Source organism: Drosophila takahashii, chromosome 3L, assembly GCF_030179915.1.
Source record: "Drosophila takahashii strain IR98-3 E-12201 chromosome 3L, DtakHiC1v2, whole genome shotgun sequence".
NCBI classification, from domain to species: Eukaryota; Metazoa; Arthropoda; class Insecta; order Diptera; family Drosophilidae; genus Drosophila; species Drosophila takahashii.
The window spans coordinates 2646741-2671163 of record NC_091680.1 but is presented as its reverse complement, the minus strand read 5'-3'; the positions used below and the strand labels follow the sequence as shown (position 1 = coordinate 2671163).

The 24423-nt window shown below is 38.8% G+C and overlaps 2 protein-coding genes and 1 non-coding gene across 3 annotated transcripts; 1 reads left to right on the top strand and 2 right to left on the bottom strand.

Moving 5' to 3' along the window:
• The first annotated feature begins 594 nt into the window (after positions 1-594).
• On the top strand, positions 595-3409 carry LOC108056908 (sodium-coupled monocarboxylate transporter 1). Its single transcript, XM_017140946.3, has 6 exons — positions 595-1263; positions 1331-1492; positions 1563-1678; positions 1732-2091; positions 2159-2620; positions 2813-3409. Exons 1-6 carry the CDS (start codon positions 595-597, stop codon positions 3096-3098), a joined length of 2055 nt encoding a protein of 684 aa, XP_016996435.2. The 3' UTR covers positions 3099-3409.
• Positions 3410-3857: 448 nt separating this feature from the next.
• Positions 3858-20251, bottom strand: Dbx (homeobox protein Dbx). Its single transcript, XM_017140884.3, has 5 exons — positions 19619-20251; positions 14510-15208; positions 13926-14030; positions 13755-13858; positions 3858-4816 (listed from the first exon to the last, which is right to left on the bottom strand). Exons 1-5 carry the CDS (start codon positions 20151-20153, stop codon positions 4007-4009), a joined length of 2253 nt encoding a protein of 750 aa, XP_016996373.2. The 5' UTR covers positions 20154-20251; the 3' UTR covers positions 3858-4006.
• Positions 13579-13650, bottom strand: TRNAC-GCA (transfer RNA cysteine (anticodon GCA)). Its single transcript has one exon. It is a non-coding gene; the product is annotated as a tRNA-Cys (tRNA).
• Positions 20252-24423: the final 4172 nt, after the last annotated feature.

Genomic DNA, 24423 nt, shown 5'->3' with positions numbered 1-24423 from the left:
GCGATTTCTTTTGGCCAGAAATAACCAGTTTGAGCGCCTAACAACCAGTTAAAAGCAGCTTTCTGCTTGGGCCCAAATCTTTTGCAGCCCATCTACTTGTAACTCTTACAGAGCCAATAACTCTGGAAGAAGAAATATATTTCCCAAAAAAAGAAAAGAACGTTGCCTTGACTGCGGCCCCAGCGAAGAAAACATATTAATCATAAAGCAATTACGCTCAAATGGAATTGTTTGTATAAGGAAATAATATATTTGTACTTGAGCTGGGGGCGCTGGTCCAATGGCCTCCCCCTACTCGAGATTCCGATACAGATACTTTTACAGATCGAGATCTTTCGGTTAATTAATTAATAGCACCCAAAGTGACACCCACGGTGTTTGAATTTCTTTGTCTTTGCCGCCTCGTTGCAATTTCTCTTTTTTGCGAACCTTGATCTTGCAATGATCTAAGTCTAAATCGTTTCCGAACTTTTCTCGTTTCAGTTTGCACTCAAGTCGCCGGGCGGAAAGTCGTCGACTGGAGAAGGTAACTTCTCCCGGAAATCGTAGTAACATACCTCATCCTTGATAAGGAGGACTTAACCAGGACTCAGGATGTTCGCCACTCAGGATACCATTCTAAAGTTGCTGACACTGTGCGCCCTGGCACATTCTATAAACGGATTGGCACTTTCGGAAAAATCCCCATCAGGATCTGGACCTTTAGATCCCAGTCACAAGTACTTGATTGTGCGGGGTGAAGCCCCCAGTTCCAGTTCCCAGGAGCATGTGGAGTTCGATAATGCGGCCACCCTTCTACTGAGAGCCTTTAAGAACCAGCAGATACCGGGAACTCCGAATGATCTGGAGGAATGCAGTGCTCCCAGTCACAAGGCCACCTTTTCGGGTTACGATTATGTGATTCTTTTGGGCATGCTGATCATCTCGCTGGGGATTGGCATCTTTTATGGGTTCTTCCAGAAGGGCGGCAGCTCCTCCAATGAGTTTCTCCTCGGTTCTGAAATGAGCATTTTCCCCGTGACCCTCAGTTTAACGACCAGTTTTATTACGGCCATTGAGCTGCTGGGCAATCCCTCTGAGATGTACTTCCAAGGCACTCAATTTGTGCTTATAGTAATCCCCATGGTCTTGGTTATACCGGTGGCAGTAAAAATATTCTATCCCATTTACTTTAAAATGGAACTCACCAGCTGCTATGAATATCTGGGGATACGTTTTGGCAAGGAAATCAGGATACTGGGTGCAGTGCTCTATGTCATTCAGGTGAGGTTTAGGGACTTTTATTTTAAGATTTATTAATTTATTTTATAATTTTTTATTTATTTTTCAGATGTGCTTCTATACAGCTGTGGCTGTTTTGGCCCCGGCAATTGCTCTTTCGAAGGCCACTGGCTTGGACACCAAAATAGCCGTGGTTTTGATCTATGTGGTCTGTGTTTTTTACTCTTCCCAAGGAGGAATGAAGGCTGTGGTCATTGCGGATTCCTTTCAGGTGGGTTTCTTAAAAAAACTGGTTTTAAAACTCTTACGATTTTTTTTTTTTAATGTATTATAATCCTTAGGCTGCTGTCTTGGCTGTATCCTTGGTTTTGATAGTGGGTTTGGGCAGCTTCTACAGTGGCAATCCCATTCAGGTCTTTCAAAAGGCTGCCGAACACAATCGCCTGGAGTTCTTCAAGTGAGCTAAAAATATAAATATTTCCAGATCCTTACTAATCCTTGATCCTTTAGCTTGGATCCCAGTCCCACCACTCGTCATACAGTTTGGTCTGTGGTCATTGGAGGCTTCTTCTACTGGACCTCGCTTTTCTGCACCAATCAGGCCTCCGTTCAGAAGTGCATGTCCTTAAAGTCCTTGAGGCTGGCCAAGATTGCCCTCGGCTTTGCCATCATAGGCTTGATTGCTGTGTTTCTTCTGAACTTTTACACTGGCCTGATGGTTTTCACCCACTATGCGGACTGTGATCCTTTGACTGCAGGAAGGATTTCGGCCACAGATCAATTGTTGCCCTATTATGTGATCAATACCTATGAGCATATTTACTCTGTGGCAGGAATCTTTGTGGCTGGCATTTTTGCAGCCAGTTTGGGGTACGTTTTAACACTCTAGAAAATTATAAAAAATATATTTAATAATTTATTTCCATTACCAAAACAGAACTGTAGCCTCTGCCTTGAACTCTTTATCCGCTGTGACCTGCGAGGATCTTTTGGTCAACGGAATGAACATTAAAATCTCCCCCGAAAAGGGAGCCACCTATGCCAAGTGGATGTCCTTGGGCTTTGGCATCGCCTCCTTTGGCTTGGTTTTCATCGTCGAGCATTTGGGTGGGGTCCTGCAGGCCACCTTGACCCTAAATGGACTGATTGGCGGTGTCACCTTGGGTCTCTTCGTCCTGGGAATCGCCTGCAAACAGGCTAACACTAAAGGAGCTTTCTACGGAGGACTTTTATCCCTGGCCCTGGTTATTTTCGTGGGTGTGGTGGCCCAGATAGTCAGTGTGGAGCAGCCCGCGTTGCCCACTTCCATCGAAAACTGCGATTGTCATGTGAATTTGACGAATATCATTGGAAATCTGCTGACAGAACCTGTGCAAATCGTTGAGGAGGGAGGATTCACGTAAGTTTTAATTTTAAGTAGATAAAAAGAAAATTAATCTTAAAAATATATTATTTTGGTCAAACAAATTCTACAAAATTATTTTAAGATTAAAATATATATTTTTAAGCTAGAAAATTTCCCCATTTACTCATATTTAAGTGGAAAGCTCAATTAATACCCGTTTATAATTTTCTATATTTTTTTTTGCAGATCTTGGCCAATTTTCCGGCTGAGCTATATGTGGTACAGCATGATCGGCTGTCTGCTCACAGTTTTCCTGGGCTGGCTAATTTCCCTAATCATCGACTTTGTCCAGCGACGAAATGTACTGAAGATCACCGGCAAGGGCATCGATAATCCTGCCGTTTCCGAGGAGATCTTCAAGAGCGACTCCCAGGTGCAGTACACCACCACAACGGTGATTCCCACCGATCCCCGAGAGACTACAAGTGCCGAGGGCCATGTGAACCATGCCATTCGCATCGACGACGAATAGAACTCGAATCCAAAAAAAGTATCGAATTCTGGAGGGGATCGTCGATTCCCACCGGTTTATTCCTTGTGTAACCTGTAACCTCCATGTACAAAGACCAGTCGCAAATCTGTTAACTGTCCTAGTTTAGTCGAAAGAGTGATTTCTAGTTCTTAAGTCCAAAAGCCGAGGTTGTTGGCTCAGTATTCTGTATACACACACACTTACTAATGTTACTACGAAATGAATTTACCTATAGTTTGTTTTAAGTTTTAAGGCATCAAATAAAACCTATATATTCCTGATCAGCTTTTGAGGCTGAAATGTCAAGCAAAGTATTTTAATACTACGGATTCATTTCAGGGATTTTTCAAGGCTTAAAAGGGTTATTTTGGTTTAATTTCCAATTGAAACTGTTTTCCCAGAAAATCAATAAATTTTTTTAATCATTTTTATGTCTCGTTTGTGGTTTTTTTTAGTTTAACAAATATTTTCTCAAAAAGTTTATTAAATTAATAAATGCAATATTTAAACATAAATATTCGAATTAAAAACTCATTATATTTTTCTAAAAGATAATTTTTATTAGAAATTTTAATTCGAAAAATGTTTTAACCGATTATAAATTTAAATAATTTTTTCCTTAAAAACCTTATAAAATATTTTTAATTAAAGAAAGCTTTTTCGTTCAGAAATATAAATTTCAGAAAAGTAAATAAATAAATAAAAATTCCAATTAACAAGCTCTTTAGATTTTTCAAAGAAGTTTATTTCGTTTGGGAATTTAAATTCGAAAAAATATTATACACATATTAAATACAGTAATTAGAATGCATCAATAAATTTACAATTAAAACATATATGTACAAGGTGCCTTTTCCATTTTCACTTCTACTCCCAGTCACTGTTGCAGTCACAGTTGCAGTCACGAATCACGTCACGCTGATCTCCTCGTCACTATCCGAATTGGAGTCATCGTAGTCATCATAGTAGAGCTTCATGAACTCGGCGCTCTGTGGATGTTGCTGCTGTTGCTGATGTTGCTGCTGCGCATGTTGCTGTTGCTGCTGCTGTTGTTGCTGCTGATGATGATGATGCAGTTGCGCAGCTGCAGCAGCGGCGGCCAGTTCCACCTCCCTCATGGCACTGAAATGCGGCGAGTGATGCAATTGCTGCTGCAGTTGCTCGAACCGCCGCTGTTTGGCCTCCTGAATGCTGTTTTCCAGCTTGAATTTCAAATCGGCAGCCACCAGTTGCTTCTGCATTTCGGCATTGATCTTGGCCTGAAATTCAGAGGCACTTACTCCCGGCGGCGAGGAGGCGGCGGATGAAACTGTCGCTCCCGACTGACCAGGAGTGGGCGTGGCTCCTCCTCCCGATTGATCGCCCATTTTGAGGCTGGTGAGGAGTGGAGGAGGTGAGCTCATCTGGAGGCCATAACCCACCGAAGGGGAACTCCTGCTGCTGGCGGATTGACTGGGTGACTTGGGGGTAACCGCCGCCGCTGGTGACTCATCCTTGGCCACCGCCCCTTGAGGAGGCGGGGGCGTGGCACTGCCATTGGGTGAGAGCAAAGAAGGCGAAAGGGGCGTCAGTGGACGATCGCACTTGGCATCACTTAAATCCGGATTGGGATTATTTTTATTGGGCAGCGTTTGGTCGCGGGATCCTCCACTGGCTAGAAGTTCCCTTTCCTTGGAGTTGCGCCACTTCATCCGCCTGTTTTGAAACCAAATTTTCACCTGAAAATGAAAGGGATAAATGGGTTTAGAAAAAATTCGAGCTTTTGCATTGAAATGGGTAAAATGAGACTGTCCAGCAGATGGAAAGCTGTCGGGAACAGGAAAATGGAAAATGAGGATGGCATTGGGGGTATAGTATAGTTTCAAAACTTTTCATGGCCAACGGGGCGTATGAGTGGTGTGGGTATCAAATTCCGCTTTTGGGAAAAAACAAACTTCTGGCTATCCGGCTATCCGACAACAAACTTTTCTGTGGCAAATTGAATCTCGCGTAAAATCCATTCAGAAATCCACCCACAATCCAAAGCAACCCTATTGAGGGGGCGGGTCGTGTGTGTGGGCGTGGCCATGGACCGGGCAGAAGTTTGAACTGCACTGACATCGCCAGACGACGGGCATATCCATAATAAATGCAAATTAGAGACATTTACCCAAAGCGGCTACAAATTGATTAGAGGCCGCACAGTGGGAAAAACTTAGAAGAAGTGGAGAAATTATGCGAGCTTTAGGAGGAACTTAATTTTTAAAAACAGTTTACATTAAGACAAAACCAGTTTTTAAATATTTTAAGCGAAAGATGTATAGCTAAAGTCATAACAAAATGTTGTTGCCTTATTTTTATCGTATCCATTTTATTTTTAAACAATTATCTGAGAATAAAAATTTTGTTTTTCAAAACACATAAATGTTTTTAAAATACTATAATGTAAGTTATGAAAAATTCTCTCAAAACATAATAGTTTAGAAAGATTTTTTTGAACTTCTTATATGATTTAAAAGAAATTATTATGGTGGAAAAAAGTCCTTCGAACTTCAGTATTAGACAAATTTATTTGGGACCTAACAAATATTCTTCTTTAAGTGCTATTAAAAAAGTATTTTTTTTTGAGATTCCTATTAAAAAAGCTGTATATATATTTAATAAATTTATTTTAAATGTATATTTAATTTTAAATTCTTACTCCTAAATGATCCCAAAATTTGTTGTCCTCTTCCATAATCTACTTGCTATATTTATTTATGTATTCTCCTCTCACGGTGCAGGCTGCAAAGTTGGTCCAGCAAAAATGCTGTAAGTCCTGTATCTCACTTCCTGGTATCCTTTTCGCAGAGGGCTTAGAGCTCCCTGCATTTGACAGGCTAGCTGAGACACTTGAAGCAGATTGCAGGACTCGCCGGGTCATGGATCCAGGATCCTTGGCCCACCTCTCCATGAGCTGTTTTTGAGTTATTGTGCAGGCTGCTGCTCCTCCTGCTCCTTCTGCGCCCTGCATGATGTCAGTGACACAGCAGGACATTCGCACTTTGTAGCCAAGCCCAACAATTTGCAACAAATTTATGGGAGACCCACACCCCGTCGGTAATTAGATTGTGACTTGATGTGAAATTTAAAGCAAAGTGATGCGTGAAATTGGGGTGGAGTTACACCCCCTCAATTAAATTTAAGCTCTGGCATTTATAAATAAGTAAGTGAATGAGTAAACAACGACCACAAAAAGCCGCTGACATGTTGAACATCCGATTAACCGCAGAGATTCCAGCTCCCAATGGCACGTGCCTGATTTTCGGGCTTTTCTTCTTTATTCGGTTTGCTGTTTCGCTTACTTCCGGTCATTGAGTTTTCCAGCCAGATTTTCCCATTTTCCACCCCAACCCAACTTCCCAAGCAATTGAAATAATAAGCTCAGGCGGCGATAAGATTAATGATTATGGGTCCAGCCCGAAAGTCAGTCGAATAATAAGGAATCAGGGGGAAGAATGGTACGGAGAACTTTGGTACCCAAAAACCCACCGTCGTCAGCTCGTCATCGTCTGTTTCTGATGGAAATTAATTATAAAGCGTGCAATTTAGTGTGCCAAGGAAAGAGGCGTCGTCTGGACATTTTCCTGTTTTCTATTCCAAGAGCATTGTTTAATGAACTAACTGCTTATTTTATATAGAAAAACCTGTTCTAGTTTAAAACAAACAACTAACGGACATTTCTCGATAAACAACCAGACGCTTTGGAAATTATAGAATTATGAACTGCACTCGATAGACCCCGAAAACGAGTCGAGTCGAGTTTAGTTGTGTTAGTCCGGCTTGTTAACAAATATTGGCCATGTAACGAGTGTTCTATCCCTCTCCACACGAGGTAAACCTATAATTATTGTCTAACAGAAAAATATTCGTTTTATTTTTCGCCTCTCATATAATAATTTAATTTATGCAAATATTTGCGGGCATCGGCGACAAAAACTAAAATTCAATTGTTGTGAATAGTAATTAGCGGATTCGCGTAAATTGCTTTGTTCGGCGGAAAAGAGGGTGTGAATTTAATGGAGTATTAAATTGTTATGGAATAATCAGGGATAATATTGGCATGTCAACATTTTAGTGGGTCTAATCAAATTGATAACAAATTAATTTCAAATTAGGCAGACAAATTTTGAGTAAAATAATAGCGTTTTAAAATAAATTAAAAATGTGCCTAAAAATATGCATTGAAAATAGGAAAGAACTGCTTTTAAAATGATTTTATCAGGCACTCGGAGTCGAAATTTTGTTTTGCATACTTTAGGCAAAGGACAAACTATGCAGCTAGTTTAAAAAAATTCTGATTTGAAATCATTTAAATCAGTGACAAAATTATGCAATGAAAATAAGAAATTCGCTGAAAGAAGATTGCACCCTTTGATTATTTTTGTTGCATAGTTTTCGACACCTTAATAAATTATTTTTAATCCCTTGTGATTTAGCAATTTTTTTCCCTTACTTGATAGATTTTTTTATATTATTTTCTCAGCTTTAACCCCCTTCCAAACCTCCTTTGGTCAAAACTTTATCCCATCTTCTCGAAATGAAGTTCTTAAGCACTCTCATCTTGAATTCCGGCTAAACGTTTTGCCACTTTGTTAAAGACCCAATCCAACCGCTCTGAATAACTCTCCTCCCCAAAGAAGTAGATCCCATTCCAATGACAGTAAGCCAAAACGATAAGTAACATATTTTTCTGACACGCTGCCAGCATAACGCGCATAGAATTTGTTTGAAGTTTTTATAAACCACCCAGAAGAGTCGGGTGGAAAGTGGGCTACAAATTGCTCCCCTCTTCAGAATGCTTCTCCCTGCCCTTTCTCTATTTTTTTTTTGCCGAAAATTGACTTTGGGCAATGAGCACAAGCTGTTGTTTTTGTGGGGGAGAATGGGAAAAACGGGAGATGGAGTCCCGAATCCTGACTTTGGCAACATATGTTAACTAATGAGGCTGGATGTCGGGGGTGGACTATATACATATATATATCCTTCCCATGGGCAGCCTGTCAACCCATTTCGAGACCCTGGGATGTCATTCGATATGCTGCGTAATAGCGTATTAAATAGTCTGCTACTATTTGTGAAAGTCATTCCGACCGGCAGTTGGCAGTGCGTTTTGGGTTACTGACCATGGTCCATTCGGAGTCCTCCCCCTGTTTTTCTGTGGTTATTGTTCGAGGAGCAGGAGGCCAAGTGCTTGCAAAATACTTTGGCTTGTGGCCGGCGACCGTTTATTTAGCAATTTGTCAACAATTTATATTGTAACCAAAGCTGCAAATGATGGTTTTTAATGTTCGAGGGGGGTTGCAAATTGGCAAATTGATATGAAATTTGAGCTATGAAAATTTTCGGTTGAACTTAAGTGTTCTTTGATTTAAGGGAAGTACGAGTTATTGATTGAGTTGGGTATATAAAGTTATTAAACAGAAAATATTGGATCAACTATTGAAATCGCTTAAAAAGGTGCCTAAAGGTGCAGTGAAAATAAGTTTATATATTATTGCATACTTTTAGAAACCTTTGGAATTTATTTTAAAATTCTTTATGATCTTTATCATTATATAAATATAAAAAAAATCTTAATTTTTATAATATGTTAACTGAATATGGCCTAAATAGAATACTAAACATTTTATCTTAAATCTAATCCAGTTCCCTTTGATATTCCACCACAAAACGGTCCTTAAGGGATAACAAGACAAACATAAAAAGCAATGCAAACAACGTAAAAGACCAACCCATATCGAGGGTTAAATACTCTCGATTCCCATTCAGGGATTATTTATCGTACAATTTGATTTAAAGCCCCTGGCTTCTGTCGCCACCGCGAAAAAGAAATCGAAATTGCAAACCAAATAAAACAGCAAAATCCTGCACGCGTCTGCTGTGGGAATCCCCCCCAAAATAAATCCCTGAAAAAAACACACACACAAAAGACAATCCAGACGAAATGGAAAATAAAAATATTTATAACGTGAAAATGCCAAAAGGAGAGTGAGAGATATATGGGGAAATGGGTGGAAATTCCACAGTTGATTGCCAAGCGTTGGCGGGAATTTCCTTTATTCGAGCTGCCGCTTTTCTCCCCCATTTTTCGACAAATCAAAAACAGACGAATTTGTTTTGGACACGACACTTAAAAAGTTGCTCTGTGCGAAAGAGAGGGTCGCAAGCCAGACACGTGTGTGCGGGGGTTGAAAATACTCGTATTATATATATATCACCGATTCCTTGAGCCTTTGTGTATTGATTTAAAAATGCAAATCACTTTTGGCCTCAAGATGTTTTCATTTCCGCTGCGTGATTTTGGCAGCCGCCTGCGGATAACTTTGAGCTTATTTCCCCCTTTTCCTCGCTTTTCCTCGTCTTTCCCACCGCCTTTGTCTTCGAGTGTCATTAATGGCAATTAAATTTATAGCTAGCGGATTATGAGGCTGGTAACTGTCACTTGCAGTTTTCTTTGAAGAGGGCGTGACTGATTGAAGGAGTGTGCCTGATGGGCTTTATTTTTAGGAATTATACAGAGTTCGTTAGACAGTCATAGAACTTGCATTTATATGGTTGAAACGAATTTTATACGACTTTTTTGCAATGCAAATAATTGTCTATCGTTAAATGCAGTGCTTAAAAATAATATAATCAGTTCTCTGATATATATTTTCTTTTTTTTAGAAATTCACTGAGTCATTTCTGTTCTCTGTTTGATTTGGAATGTATTTATCTATTATGTAGACAAAAAAAATTATTTTATATGATTTAAATAATATTTAATAATAATAGTTATTTTATATTAATAAATATAATAATAAAATAATTATTATATTTCCCAATACCATGTGTATTTATTAATTAAACCAGAGTTTACAAATATTCTCCCTTATCTGTTTTCTTTTAGAATTTAAGTAGTGTACATGACTAAGTTAGTAATAAAATCTTTATTCACATGATTTCATTTTGCTAAAGAGTTTTTAAATGCAAATTTAACAAAAATTAATTTAGTACCCTAACCTGCTAACTCATAATGCATTCTAGAAAATTCCATACTGATAAAAACAATTAGTTAATTATTTCCGAAACGTGACTTGCATTGCAAACCAAAGACGAAAAAAAAACGCACCAAAGCCGCCCATAAATCGCGCTGGTGCAATAAACGCTAGCGGTTTTGGGGCTGCCAGCGATTTTTCTCGAGTGCGTTTGTAAAAATCGCAATAAACGTTGCAATGAACAACACTCGAAATGATGAATCACCTGGCCGGGCATCATCAATGCAGCGTTTGGTTTGGCAAACCACAAGGCACGCGACACTGGACAATGAAATGCCCCAGTCTACTCTCTCTTCAAATTGCAGGCCAGTGCAGTGTGTGTCCTGATATTTATGGCTGGCACTGTGCAGCAAAGTGAACAACAAACGGGCTGCAAAAAGTGCAGCAAAAGCAAGGATGTGGAGGCTCTTAAATCATGCTGCATACAACTAGGCGCAGTGCAATGCACTCACACTCGAACAGCAAGGACTCACAAGGACTCACACCCACTCAACCTGTGTCACTCGAGTGTGAATATCCGCACTCGTTCATCACCCCCTCCATATGGGAAAATGGAACCTCAATCCCCAAACCAAAAGTCTCTATCGTTAGCCGTCGTTAATGGAGCTCCCATCGCCGCCGGCTGGCCAACACTTTGTGTGTCCTTTGTCCCTTATCCCTGGATGTCCTCATACCAATTCCCTCTCCTGAAATCCGGCATCCTGTGTCCAGAATTTTCCTCGTCCAGCCACCGCAAGCTGGACACCCGCTGCGATTTGATTGCGAATTTTTCTGACATTTTTCCACATTTTCCTTTAGTTTTTTTTCTTCACTGGGTTTTTTCCTGCCTCTGCCTTTTGTTTTTACCCATTTTCTTTACTCTCCATTTTCACACTTTGACAAACTGCACTTGATATATGTTTTCAAATATCCCAACTAAAGATTTATAACCGAAGTAAGGGCAATAATCATCAAATAATAGTTAAAACTTTTAAGGGAATAAACTTGAACTTAAAGTTTAAGTGTGGGAAAGGTTTTTTAAAAATATTACAGAAAAGTAGCTTTAAATTATAGTTGAAAATTCTTAAGAAATTTAAATGATTAACTTGTAAAATAAATAGTAATATGTTTTATAAATACATTTTTTTTACGATGAAAATTAATAATTTTACATCATTATCATAACTCCTATTTTAAAGTAAGCCATTAAATAGATTTTTAAAGTTTAACCTTTTTTTCATCGGGTTTTTCCATTAAGGTATAACAAAGTTAGTTTATAACTCAGGCGGGTTTTCTGATCTATATAGAATTCAGTGAACTCCATAAATCTAAAGCAACCTATTTAGTTAGCTAAAGCGAGTAGGTGCTTAATTAATCATTGTAAAAATGTCCATTGTTTAACGTTCGTAGTTACCTATAGGGTATTATGCAATTTCCAACTCTCGTTGAGTAACATTCTAACAAATGAAATACTGTCGCATTTTAGTAGACGATCTTTTTCCAGATGCGGAAATTATAAGATCATTAGGGTGTAAGTGATCGATCGAGCAATTGGGTTCCGAAAAGGGGCGTTACCTCTGCAATGAGTTGATGAATTCCTTCGTGAATATCCTGCAAACTGGACACGCTTATTGTTCAATTATGAAATTTTTATGAATCATATGCCAGTGAAAAGCTGCGAAAAGAACAAAAAAGAGCTGCACTAATTTGGCGTGACATTGTCAGTCATCAGCACAGCAGCCTCATCATCATCATCATCGGCCTTTTAGGGATGACTTTCCACTGTGATTGAGTTGTGATCGATTACATTGTGACAAGACCGAATTGGCCACGCAAATTTTTCGCAGCCATGTGAGAAAAAAAAGGCTCCCTTTTCTCTTTACAAAAATTAATTTAATTATTGAAGCCCGTTTGGGAAAGTCGGCAATCAATGAAATCTGCCCGCCGTCTCAGCCGACATGAATTTCTTATAGCTCGTTATAATTTCATTATACTTCCACCTCGACCTCGGGGCTCTCTCTCTATATATATAAATCGGTTTGTATATATCTGGGATATGTATAAGAAAGCGACTGCGCATTTCAAGGAGCGTCGACTGACGGGGGGAAAAACCCCTCCCACTTTCCGGTTTTCTGCCATTTTCCCGTGCGCAGCCATTGCCGTCGAGCTTCCAGGGCGGAGTTTTATCCACTTTTGTTCGCTTTTTGTTTCGGCTTTTTCGGGGGCACTTTATATTTATATTTATATTACTCGCCCGTCGCCTTTTGTTGTCTGCTTATTAAAGCTGATTCGAAAAGTTCGCTAAGCGCACATTTTCATAAGCGGTTAAATATAATTTTATAATGGCATAATTCTGTGCTCATTATGCTTATTGATTTTTCTGCTTTGTTGTCGGGAGTGGATTGTTTATGGATTGCTTACACCAAATTTACAGAGTTTAGTGGGTAAAGTTTTTGCTTTGTAGACAAATGGTTTTAGAAATGCTAATTGGGTGTTGTTTGGGGGCACTTTTGAGAAATTAGGGTGAGCAAACTTTAAACTAGGTTTTTGACTTAAAGACTTATTTATTAAAATATTTTTAATTTGGTAAATATTTTTGTGTTAATTTTTTATTATTTATAAGTGGTAAAAAATAATGTATTTGCGATTTCTTTGTTCGCCTATACAAGAGTAACAAAAAATATTGCCGACTTTTAGGCATTTCTTATTTTGTTGACAACAACTCTACCTAGAGTCAAAAACAAAATGATTTTATTTATATAAAAAATGATGCAATAATTTTACAAATTAAAAAAGACAGCAATTAAGTACTGGCTCAAGATGAAATGCTGATATTAATCTTAAGAAATATAACTTGAAAAGCTTATATTATAATCATAATAAAGTAAATGTTTTTAAATTAAATAAAATATGTTTTAACAAAAATTAAAAAAGGGGGCACCCGGATTCGAACCAGATCCCTGTCGAGCTGCAACCGAATGCTCTACCTCTGAGCTATACCCCCAGTTGAAATACTTGCATCCGAGTAACAACTTAAAGGCAATATGTTTCGCCAAGAAACTTATATAATAGCTTGATTTTTATTGTTCGTGAACAGCGATGAATCGTTGAGGTATTTAACAAAATAAAATATAAACCACATCCCAATATTGAATTAAAAGAAAAAAAAGCTGAAGACTTTATCTCTGATTAAAATTATAGTACCGAAAATCAAACATAAGCGCTACTTAAAAAGGTAAGAATGTCATAAGGATTTCACCCTTAAAACAACAAAAGGTCAGATGTATCCTTTTCTAACAACTAAATAAATTTACTTTCTAAAATTATCTCTTCATCGCCAAAATATTTTATATTTTTATGCTGCTGCGTACTGTAGGTGCTCTTCGTTGCTATTTGCAGGTCCCACACAACTAAATAAAATAGTTATAATCAAAAATATAACTAGGGGACACCCGGATTTGAACCAGGGACCTGTCGATCTGCAGTCGAACGTTCTACCCCTGAGCTATGCCCCCAGATGAGTTAAACACAACTAAATTGTCTATATCATTAAATCTCGCCAAGCTTACTTAAATAAAATCGTGATCGAATCACGAATCAAAAATTTAATTTATCTCACCTGAGAATCCTTTAATCCCAATCTCTCAGCCAGCTTCTTGCGATCCGGCTTGCTGATGTATTTCTGCTGTTGAAACCGCTTCTCCAGACCCTTCCTCTGGGAATCTGCAAGAAGGGGTAGCAATTAATTGAATCCCTTATGAACTGAGAATGGGTTCCCCCATCTACGCACCTGAGAAGACGGCACGTCGCATCATCCCACGGCGAGGCTTCCCACGTGTCGAATGGGCCCAGGGGAATCCCTGGCCAGGAGGCAGGGGAAACACTTGGGCGCCAACTGCAATTGTTGCAACGGGAGAGAGAGAGAGGAAATAGGAAATGCATTAGACCAAAACACTTGTTAATGGGCACAACAGGGGGTGACCATTGGATCTGGTTGGGGATGTGTCACAGTTGGACTGCAATTAGGGGACCTTACACTCGAAAATTAAATCTTGGACTTTAAAAAATATATTTCTATTTTAAAAAGCTTAAAAAAAGACATTATTGTTAAAGTGATAAAAAATTCTGCCATTTTGTAATAATTTTTAAAATTATTTACTTTAATGTAGAAGATAAAACTTCATTTTATCTACATATCAAAATTAGGCTTTTGATTTCTAACTTTTTAAAGACATGGTGATAGTATTAGTATTAGTTTTAAGACACTCTTTAAAAATCTTTAAAGATTCTTAGAAAAATTAACGAGATTTTCCAAGTTCCAGTATAAACGATTAATATTTTTCGAAGTATACATAGAAGGGTCAAAACTCTTACCACTCATGTAGGGATTGCGGCAGTGCGCCAGCAGCGAGTGGAGGTGCGGGTGGTTGAGGGTGTGCGGCAGGAAGGGCGTGGGACGGCTGGGCATGGGCTTGGCAATCACCGGCGGAGGAGGCGGTGGCGGCGGCGTCGGATGGCCATGGCCACCACCTCCTCCTCCTCCTGATCCTCCTCCTCCTTGCAGCTGCTTGTCTTGCGTTAATCTTCGACTGGCATTGTCCTCGTCGGGATTGGAATTCGCCAGGTCGTGCGGTCGACCATCCTGGCCAGCACTGCCATTCCCATTGGCACTCGATCCTCCTCCGTGATTGTTGTCGCTATCACTAATTGTGCTGCCAGGTGACGACGACGAGGATGCGGTTTGCGGTTGACAACTATTGCCGGGATGCTGCTGATGTTGCTGCTGTGCATGTTGCTGCTGCTGCTGCTGTTGGTGTTGCTGATGCGGCGGCAGTTGATGCGTTAGAAATGCGGGATGCGGAAAGTGGGCGTGCCCCGCCCCCGGATGCGGATGGTGATGATGATGGTGATGCGGATGAGGATGGGGATGTCCTGGCACTGGCAACGTTTGGTGTTGCTGGTGGGGATTCGAATGCTGCTGCTGCTGCTGATGGTGTTGCTGATACTGATGCGAGTGCTGCTGCATGAAGTTTTGCTGTAGATAAGGCCATATATGCTGCGGTTGCATGAATTCTGTGGAGGAAGAGTGGTCGAGGCCATTAGTGGTGAATGAGTCACTAAAGCGCGGAGACAGATTGTCTGTCGTTGTGCCCGAAAGTATGCTTTAATTTAATACAAAAATTTCTTTTGTAGTTGACTACCGTGCTAACCCTGCAGGAAAAATGCGAACTAGTCTGAAAAACAACTAGTTAAATAACTAATATAAAGCAACCGGAATTTGTCTGAATGCATTTGGACTACACAGAATCTAGCAAATTTGTGCTAGTCGAAAAAATGATTAATACAAAACTAGTAAAAAATAAACTTGTCTCGGACTAGTACCTTTCTGACAAAAAAAACCTTAAAAATATTTAACTGGTAGAACAAATACATGTTAGGGTCTAGTTAAAAGGCAACTGGAATTTAACTAGTTGCAAATGAAACACATATGATCCAAAAATATAGCCTAGAGGGTAAATGTCTTGGGAAATTTAACAATAAACAAATCAAACACTCGAGGTCCTCGGTTCAATCCCCAGTCTCTGTACATTTTTTTTTGTTTTTTGTTTGCTAGGTTATGCTTTAGTTTTATTTTAAACTTTGTTTAATCTGTCCGAGGCAATATATATGTGAAAAATCACTGTTTATGAATTATGTCACACTAAAATTCATAAACCTTTTTAGGGCATTACAAAATGTGATGCGTGTATGGCTCAATCAGTTAGTGTGCCTACAAATCCAAAGGTCCCGGGTTCAAGTCCTAGAGAGGGCGACTTGCCTCAAAAAAAGTAAGTTTGTTTTAATTCCATTTAATTATAATTTACTGTATTTGATTACATAATAATTATCAGAAATTCTCTAAGGACCGCGCCTATTGATTGGATACTAAATTAGGAGAGCGTCAAGTTAGGCATCGTCAAGTACTAGTGAAATTCAATCACTTGATGGTTTAGAGATGATTTTTAATTTTTTCGTGAAAATATTTTTTTGAGTGTAGTTTAACAGCTGTAACTATAAATTGGTTAACAGTCACTAGTGCAAAACTAGTAGCAAATGGACTAGTTGTTTCCGACGACAAGCATATGAAAAATGAACCACTTCGTTACAAGGAAATGGACATAACTTGAACTAGTTAACCTTCTTGACCCAACTAGTATTTTAATAGTCCAAAACTGATTCCGTTTCCTGCAGGGAATTTTAATTTTATGTATTTATTTTGAAATCAAAGTAAGAAGAAGCAATTAAACCTTTTCATAGAAACGAATTTATAAATTATAATTATGAAAAGTTATATAAAAATACAAGTTAACAATGTTAGAACAAATAAATTAATCTACGGAGTTTGCTATTGAACACCATCAAATCAAATCTTTTAATTGAATTTGTTGCGTAGGAGCTATCATTACATTATTTATCAAATTTTAGATTTTTAAAAATAAAATATTAATATAAAATATTTTATTTGTATAATATAATTGACTTTAATCTTTTTCCCAATCCCAAAACCACTTTGAAGTGTCAGATTGTCAGCCTTGAAAGCCATCTGCCAATGCCTCAAGACGTGGCTCATTCTCAAGGAACCGTTGAAGCGTGTTATGTGCTGTCTTGCCAATTTCCAGACAGGCGCCATAGCCTCCAAAAACACCCCCACCCCACCACTCTCTTTCGCAGACAATGGAAAATGAAATCTGCTTTGAAGTGTCAGTGTGAAGTTGGCATAATTAAAGCAAACACAAACTCGGGGGATAAAGGACTTCACACACAAGCAGCACACACCTTGAGAGCAAAGTTTGGCGCCTTTGATTCAGCAGAAGGATGTGCTATATACAGGATATCGGGGGATGGAAGCCCCCAGATTTTGGAGTCCTGTGTGTGTCTGCATTTCATTTTCTAATTAAACACCCCCAAAAAGGCAGCCGCTTTCCCCCGCCTTTTCATCCTGACAGACTGGCAGTTGCTGCAGGATATCCAGGATATGATTTTAATTCGATTAGAGAGCTGAAACAATTAACGAATTAACGCCTCTTTAGTTTTTGGTTTGCCAAATGTGTGTGCGCGTTCAATTTGATGCTTTTCGACTTTTGTGGCCAACAGCTTTTTGCTTTTAGCCCCGAAAATTGCCATTTCTATATGGAAGGATACCAATTATCCTTGTGTGTAGGAGTGTGTGTGAATGTATGGCACACATGTGTGCCTAATGAGCGCACAAATTAAGTTATAATTGTTCGCTTTTGTTTGTTTTGTTCGTCGGCGGTTTACCGACTTTTCTGTATCTGCATCTGTGCTGCGAAAATGTGGCAAGTTTTTGGCCTTATTGGTTTATGGCCCTGGCAAAAAAGTTCATTTGTGGCTTACTCGAAGGGAAAATGCCATTTACATTTTGGGGGAAACATTTGGCAAGTCAAATCCAATCATTGATTGGAATACGATGGCAATTAGTTGGATTATTGGGGAGGGGGACAATGCATAGAGAAAGCTATCAAGTGGATTAGGGAATATTAAAGAAAACTTTGAAAATAGTTTGCGTTGGATATTAAGACGTTAAAATTTATTTTGATATTATTTAATTAAATTATTTCTCTTATTAAAAGCAAATTAAAGACTTATAAAAAATCATACAATATTTTTGATGAGGAATTTTGATTTGAGGAAATATTCAAAGAAGAACAAAAAATAATACATTTTTGAAAAAGTTCAATAAAATCGAACTCATTTAATAACAATTAATTTATAATCATATCGCATCAAAATAATTCCTATAAACTCATTGGCCTAATATTATCTCTAAACTAAAATAAAATATGTTATACCTATTAAATAAATTAAGTGAAATCAAACCCATTTGATAACAACTATTAATTTGTAAACATATCGCATTGACGTAATAATATATCATTAAATTCAGAAAATTAGCAACCTTTTTTGCCACGCGTTTGCCATAAAGAACAGCACGATTTAACCCCAAAAGATCGCCAATAAAATGTCATAAAAAATAGTCATAAAATACGGGAAATCAGAAGGTCCGGCCCACTCATTAATATGGAAAAGTAAACCGCGATGCCATAATCACATGACAATTAAATCCCACAAATCCCAGAGACTAAAACAGAGATAATAGTAAAAAACGGCCAAGGCAAAAGGCTGTTACATTGACTGATGGCCAATTGGTTCCGCCTACTTTTTCAGACCCACACGCAGGACCTTTTCCAGATCTGTTCCATAATCCATAGAGAGATTCGATTCTCATCCCCCGTTGTAAGCAGCACGCGGCAGAGGATCTCTCCCATTCAGATCCTCAACGGAAGTGAGGATGTGAATGTGCCGAACTGGTTATGCGGCTATGTTTCATAGAGGGTCTATCTCTCTGGCTCAATAATTTAAACATGATTAGGTCTGGTTGTGTTTTTACAGCCTGCCAGCTCAGCGGCGAAACGCCCCGAGGGCTTAGAGGCCAAAAACCCAACACACAATAAAATCACGGCGTAAAAACTAAGGCAACTGCGAAGTACCAGGACTTTTGGACAGGACTCACTCCCCTTTGAGAGGAAAGGAGATTCGTCGGGAAACTTTCGTATAGATTTGTTATTCTTTTGGCTTTTCATATTGCAATTGTATTCTGTATTTTGTTTTCGTTCAGCATTAGCCACGGCAAATTAATTGCCAAGCCTTTTTATGGCATTCTCTCAAGCAGCCCGCGGCGGGAACCTAATTGGAGGAAACTATCTCAGGGACTTAGGACCACTTCAGAGTTAGAATGTACAGATGAGGTAATTAAAAAATATTATCTTTGTTGCAGAAAAGGGTTTCGAATGAAGAAAAAAAAGATTAAAAGACTTTATATCGCTTCAACGGACCTTCTATTATTCCAAGTTGAAATAAATCATTTATCCATTATGATTTTAAAATAAAAAAAATTAGCTATATAAAAAATATAAAAATTAGATATTACTTTTAAATTAATAGATTTAATCGAAAAAAAGAATTTTCAAAATAAAATTTTTTAAATCATTCAAATGTAAAATAGAAAATATGTTTTTCAATAAGAAGTTATGGTCTAAAAAAAGAAAACTTTAAACGGGGCTATATTTTTTTTATCTACGGTAATAAGTTCGAGAATTTATTTTATAGTATGCTTAGCATTATAATTCCATCGGCATATTCAATTCCGTCTTAGATGTTATTTAAATAGCTCATAAATCAATCAGTTGAATGGGGCTTTATTATTATTAATTTAATCATTCATCACACCATTAGACGAGGTATTATTAAAGACTAATTATAATATGAAGCTGGAAATATTAATAATTTTTAATCGCCGTGTAGAGATCTTTTTAAAAAAGCTTAAAAGAATTTTAAAAAATGATTACATTTATAAGCAAAAAATAAGAATGAAAATTTTAATATACAACCTAAATAAATCCCGCAATTTTTATAATAACTTACCATTCCTAACGCGGACTCCTTCCCGGGTGTCGCCAAGGATCGCGCTGACACTGAACTTGAGGATGGGCTTGCTGTTCGTATCCTTGAGGATGGTGTTGCCCACCGCCGGCAGGCTGGTCTCCTTGGGCTCCACCTTGGGCAATTTGATTGCCACCGGTTCGTCCACCTCGGCCAGCTCGTCCTCCAGTCCATCCTCATCCAGGTCCATAGGCGGCTCCTCGCCCTCGACACTGCCAATATCGGCCACGATTTCATCCGCCGACGAGGAGCCATCGTCCTCGTCCATCTCCATCTCGATGCTGTCCACACTCTCGGCACGAAGGATTTCGCGGCACTTATCACACTTGTAGCCGCGCAACTTGGAGCAGCCGCAGGACTCGGCGGAGGGCTGTTCCGCAGGATCCACCACAGGATCCCCGCCACCCGAACGACGCGACAGGAGCATCTCGCTCAGGCTAGACTTCAGCTGAAGCTGGCTTTCCGTGTAGGTCTGCTGGGCGTGCAGGAGACTGTCCACGAGAAAGGCCGTAGACATAACTTCAAGGAGCTGATTGCTCTATATTTATTTTCCGTAAATTTTATATTTATCCGTTTGATATTTCGATTATTTTATTCCCGCCAGTGGTCGCGTTCGCGTCGAGTGCTCAAATCGAACTGAATGCGGTGGCAAAATATCCTGGCAGGCGCAGGATGCAGCATCCCAGGATTTTCGATTTCAGGGGTTGCTCGCCGTTGGTTGGTTGGTTTCTCCTGCCCAGTAAAAGTGCCTTCTGCGTGGCACGTGATTCTTCCTCCTTATGTATATCCTGCTCTCTCTCTTTTCCTCACTCTTTCTCCTCAGGAGAGCGCGTGTTTGTGTGTTTGTGTGTTTGTGAGTGTCCTGTTTAGCCTTTGCCTGCTCGTTATTGTTGTACGCTTTTTATTTGATTTTATTTGTGTGAAAACAATAAAAATTTAATTTTCTTGTTTTGTTGCCTGCGCCACTCGCTGCCTTGAACTGAATTTCCCTCGATCTTATTAGATTTGTGCTGCTATTCCACGGTGCGGCACAGTGGGGCAAATCGGTCAGTTGGTTTTACAATTTTTTCATCTTTTTAAGTAAATTTGGAAAAATAATTAAAAATTTGTAAGTGCACTTCAAAAAAATTTCAACAATTTTAAGTGATTTTCGAAACATACATATGTTTTTTTAACGATATATATGTAATTTTTTAACGATGTCAATTACATTTAATTTTTTGTATTGATTGTAAGTAATGTAAGTTTTATCTGACTAATTTTCTTTAGATAAGTACTTAATTTATTATTTTAAGTGACCTAAATATATTATATTATTATAAAGTTAAAACATATTTTTTTAAATATTTGGTGATATAAATGTTTATTGATATAAAAATGTAAAGCTAACTGCCTTTTCAACGATATTTTTTCCAACTGGTTAGTTGGTAAAAGCCCATTTTTGCAATAAATATTAAAATCTTATAAAAGTTGTATTTCGATGAAAATAAATATTATTGTAATCCAAAGAAATAATCGCAAATAGTTTATTAACAAATAAAGTAAATCAGTTCATAAAAACAATCGGAACTGGACTTCTCCATCCATAAACTTTTGAATTTACGCAAGCAATTTGTTGCAGGCACCGTCGGCGTGGACAAAAAGAAATGAATTCCCCGGCAAGCGGCCAAGGAGTCAGTAGATTAACTTTTATTATGACCGCAAATTAGTTGTCCTCGTTGATGACGACAATCGAGTTTATCGACAATGATGACTTATTTACTTTGGCTCGAAAGCGTAGTAAATGCGAAAATGGCTGAGCATCGCCTGGCATCGGTTATGTAAGCTTAGGAGCTAGATAAAGGCAGGATGTGTATGTCCTTTTGGCCTCTATTGTGTGTGCACACTACAACGAGAAAGAGAGAGAGCACAGAACAGAGCAACCCTTGTGGCTGGGAAAAGTGTTTCGGGGATTTCGAAGGAGGAGAAGGACCTCCCCGCTGAAGAGGGCGTGGCCTCACTCGAATTGGAAACCCATCAGGCGATGAAAGGAGGAGAAGTGCCCTCGACAATAGGAAGAAGTACAAGGATAACAAAGGCCCCAGCTCAGATTGTTTTGCGCTGCCATTTGTGGCTTTTTGCTTTCATATGGAGCACGCCTCAAAGGATTACCCCCGTATCCTTACGTATCCGTATCGCCAGGACCTCGACTTCTTCCTTTCTGCTGGCAGCGAGTACATAAAACATGCTCATATAAGCGTATAAATATGTGATAATAATGATTAAAAGTTCTCATCATGCCATCATCATTTATGCAAAGGATTTCGCTGGCGTGTGTGTGGATGTAGCTATGCTGTGCTGTGTGTGCTGAAGAGTCCTTACATTTTTATTTGCCACCGACACATGGAGCAGAATATTTTCCATTTTCTACAATTTATCCCGGGCTCCTCTCTCTTAGTCGCTATCTCCATCTCTTTTTGTAGTCGCCATAATATGAGGACAATTATTTGATAAGTGGGCTGAATGTGCAGTAGTCGTTCTGAACTGAATTTCGGATACGGATTCCATCTGCCATTGTCATGGCAGAAAGCTGCTTTTTGACAAATGAAAGGGGTCACCGAAACACAGACTTTTGTCGAAAGCCCCCCTCAAAAAAAATATATATCCTTATATCTCCTCCTTTCTGTTTTTTGGGGGGAAAGGGGAAGGTGTTGAAGACAAACTTTTAATTGTTTTTCAGAGTGTTGCCATGGCCCGAGTTTATTTTCATTTTTATTTTTTTAATTTGTTTGCTGAATTGGAAATATGTAAATGATGTTGTTGGGTCTCTGCATTGGGGATTATTGTGCTGTTAACGTTTGGCTTTTTGGCTGGGCTTTGTGGGTTTATTGTTGGGCTACAGTACATTATGGCTGATGAATGTAGAGGAATTGTTGGAAATGTCATAGATAAAATAGTAGACATTTATTTTTGGGATTAAGTAACAATTAAAATATTGTCGAATATATCTAAAGTTATGAAATCACTTATAAAAGTGACTAAAAGTATGCAGCAAAAAAGGAACATCCTCTCCGCCATTCAAAAATATTGTTGCATACTTTTTGACAGCTTTATAATTGATTTAAAAACGTTATTGATTTTAGATAGCTTTGAGGATCAAAGGCAACTAATTCCCCGAACTTCATTGATCTAAACAAATCGATCTCTTTTCTCTGATACATTTAACGCACAATCTCTTTTAAGAAAAGATAAGAAAAAAATAAGAAAGGATACAATAAGACATCTCACACACAGAAGAAGATATGACTCTCCATCATAATGATAAAATCAAAGCTTATTATTACACATCTCCAACTGCTTTATCCACAGCCTGAAGCCTCTGACAACTCAACTTGCTTCCTTTTTGAACTTACTTTACCCAATCTGCGCGAAAATACCCTTGCAGGTAAAATTAGTTGGCCAAATTCAAAGACTTCTTTCTGTCAACGCTGCCACATGCCACTCCAGAGCGAATAAACAACTTCATGGTTCTTTTTTTGGGGGGGAAATACTCGCATTCGTGGAATCGAATGCCGTTGACAGCCGCATCATTATATGGATATCATTATCGTGTATCGTCTGCAGTCGGAGCGGAGGAAAAAAAAAAGGTAAAATGTCACAAGATGCTGCCAAAGATTGGGTTGGGGTATAAATATGGGTGGTTGAGTGGTTCTGGTTGGGAATTCTGGTTTGGGGGCGTGGTTGGGCAATATAATAAAGCGCAAACATTTATACACGACACTCGATGCGAAGGACGATATAGAAAAAGCATTCCAGCCAAGTTAACTGTCGATATCAGCTGCTGCCATGGCCATGTCCCCACCACGCCCATTCCACCCATTCCGCCCACTCACCCCATCGAAATGAATGCGAATTCTGTTTGCCATCGATTTTCAGCACAACGTTTATTATTTTTATTATATTCGCAGCGAGTAGCAGCTAGAGCACAGAATGCTCTTGGGGTGGCTGCGAAATTATGGGCTTTTCATAACGTTAACAGTCGCATAAATACGCTCTTTGTGTCAGCCAAGTAGAAAAAATGCGATAAAAGATTATAAAGTGTGTGTTGTCGTTGGCTTTTGCTGCCCAGTGGTTGGAGGTCCTTTCAGAATATTCCGGGGTTCGGAGTTCGTTCTCGTTTCGTTCTCGTCCTGCCCGGCGACATCTGTTTCCGACATCTTTTAATAAAATTTTCATCTTTATTACAAAACGATTGTTTTATGCGCCACGCCCCCTCATCCTTATCCGCCTCCTTTCTGCATTCCTGCTAAAATCCCCGAACTTCAACTTGAACTTGGACTAGACGACGTGTCCTGCTGGCGGAAGTCCTTCAGCGGAGTCGCGAAAGGAAGTAATTAGAATGAAGCGATTTTTAGTTGCCAAGTTTTTCGCTCCCTTATCGCTTTTTATTATTTTTTATTTTTATTCACCGAAAAAGTTTTCATGGCCCACCCGCCGCCGCCCAAACAGTTTATGAAAATATTTTCCATTCTTTATTTTATTACTTTATTTCACTTAATTTGATTGCACACGGTGTGTGTGTGTGTGTTTTTTAACCCATTCGAGATTGTATGGAAATAATTGCCAACTTTATTGGTTAATTTATGAAATTTACACAATTAAAGGGGGTTTGAGTGTGTGGTTTGTTGGTAGTGTTGTGGTTTTGCGGTGGCTCGCATTTATTTATTTGTGTTTTTGGACCATGTGGTTGGAAAGTGGCGTTCAGTTGAGTGGCTGTTAAGTGGGCCTAGTTAGGTGTGTAATTACGT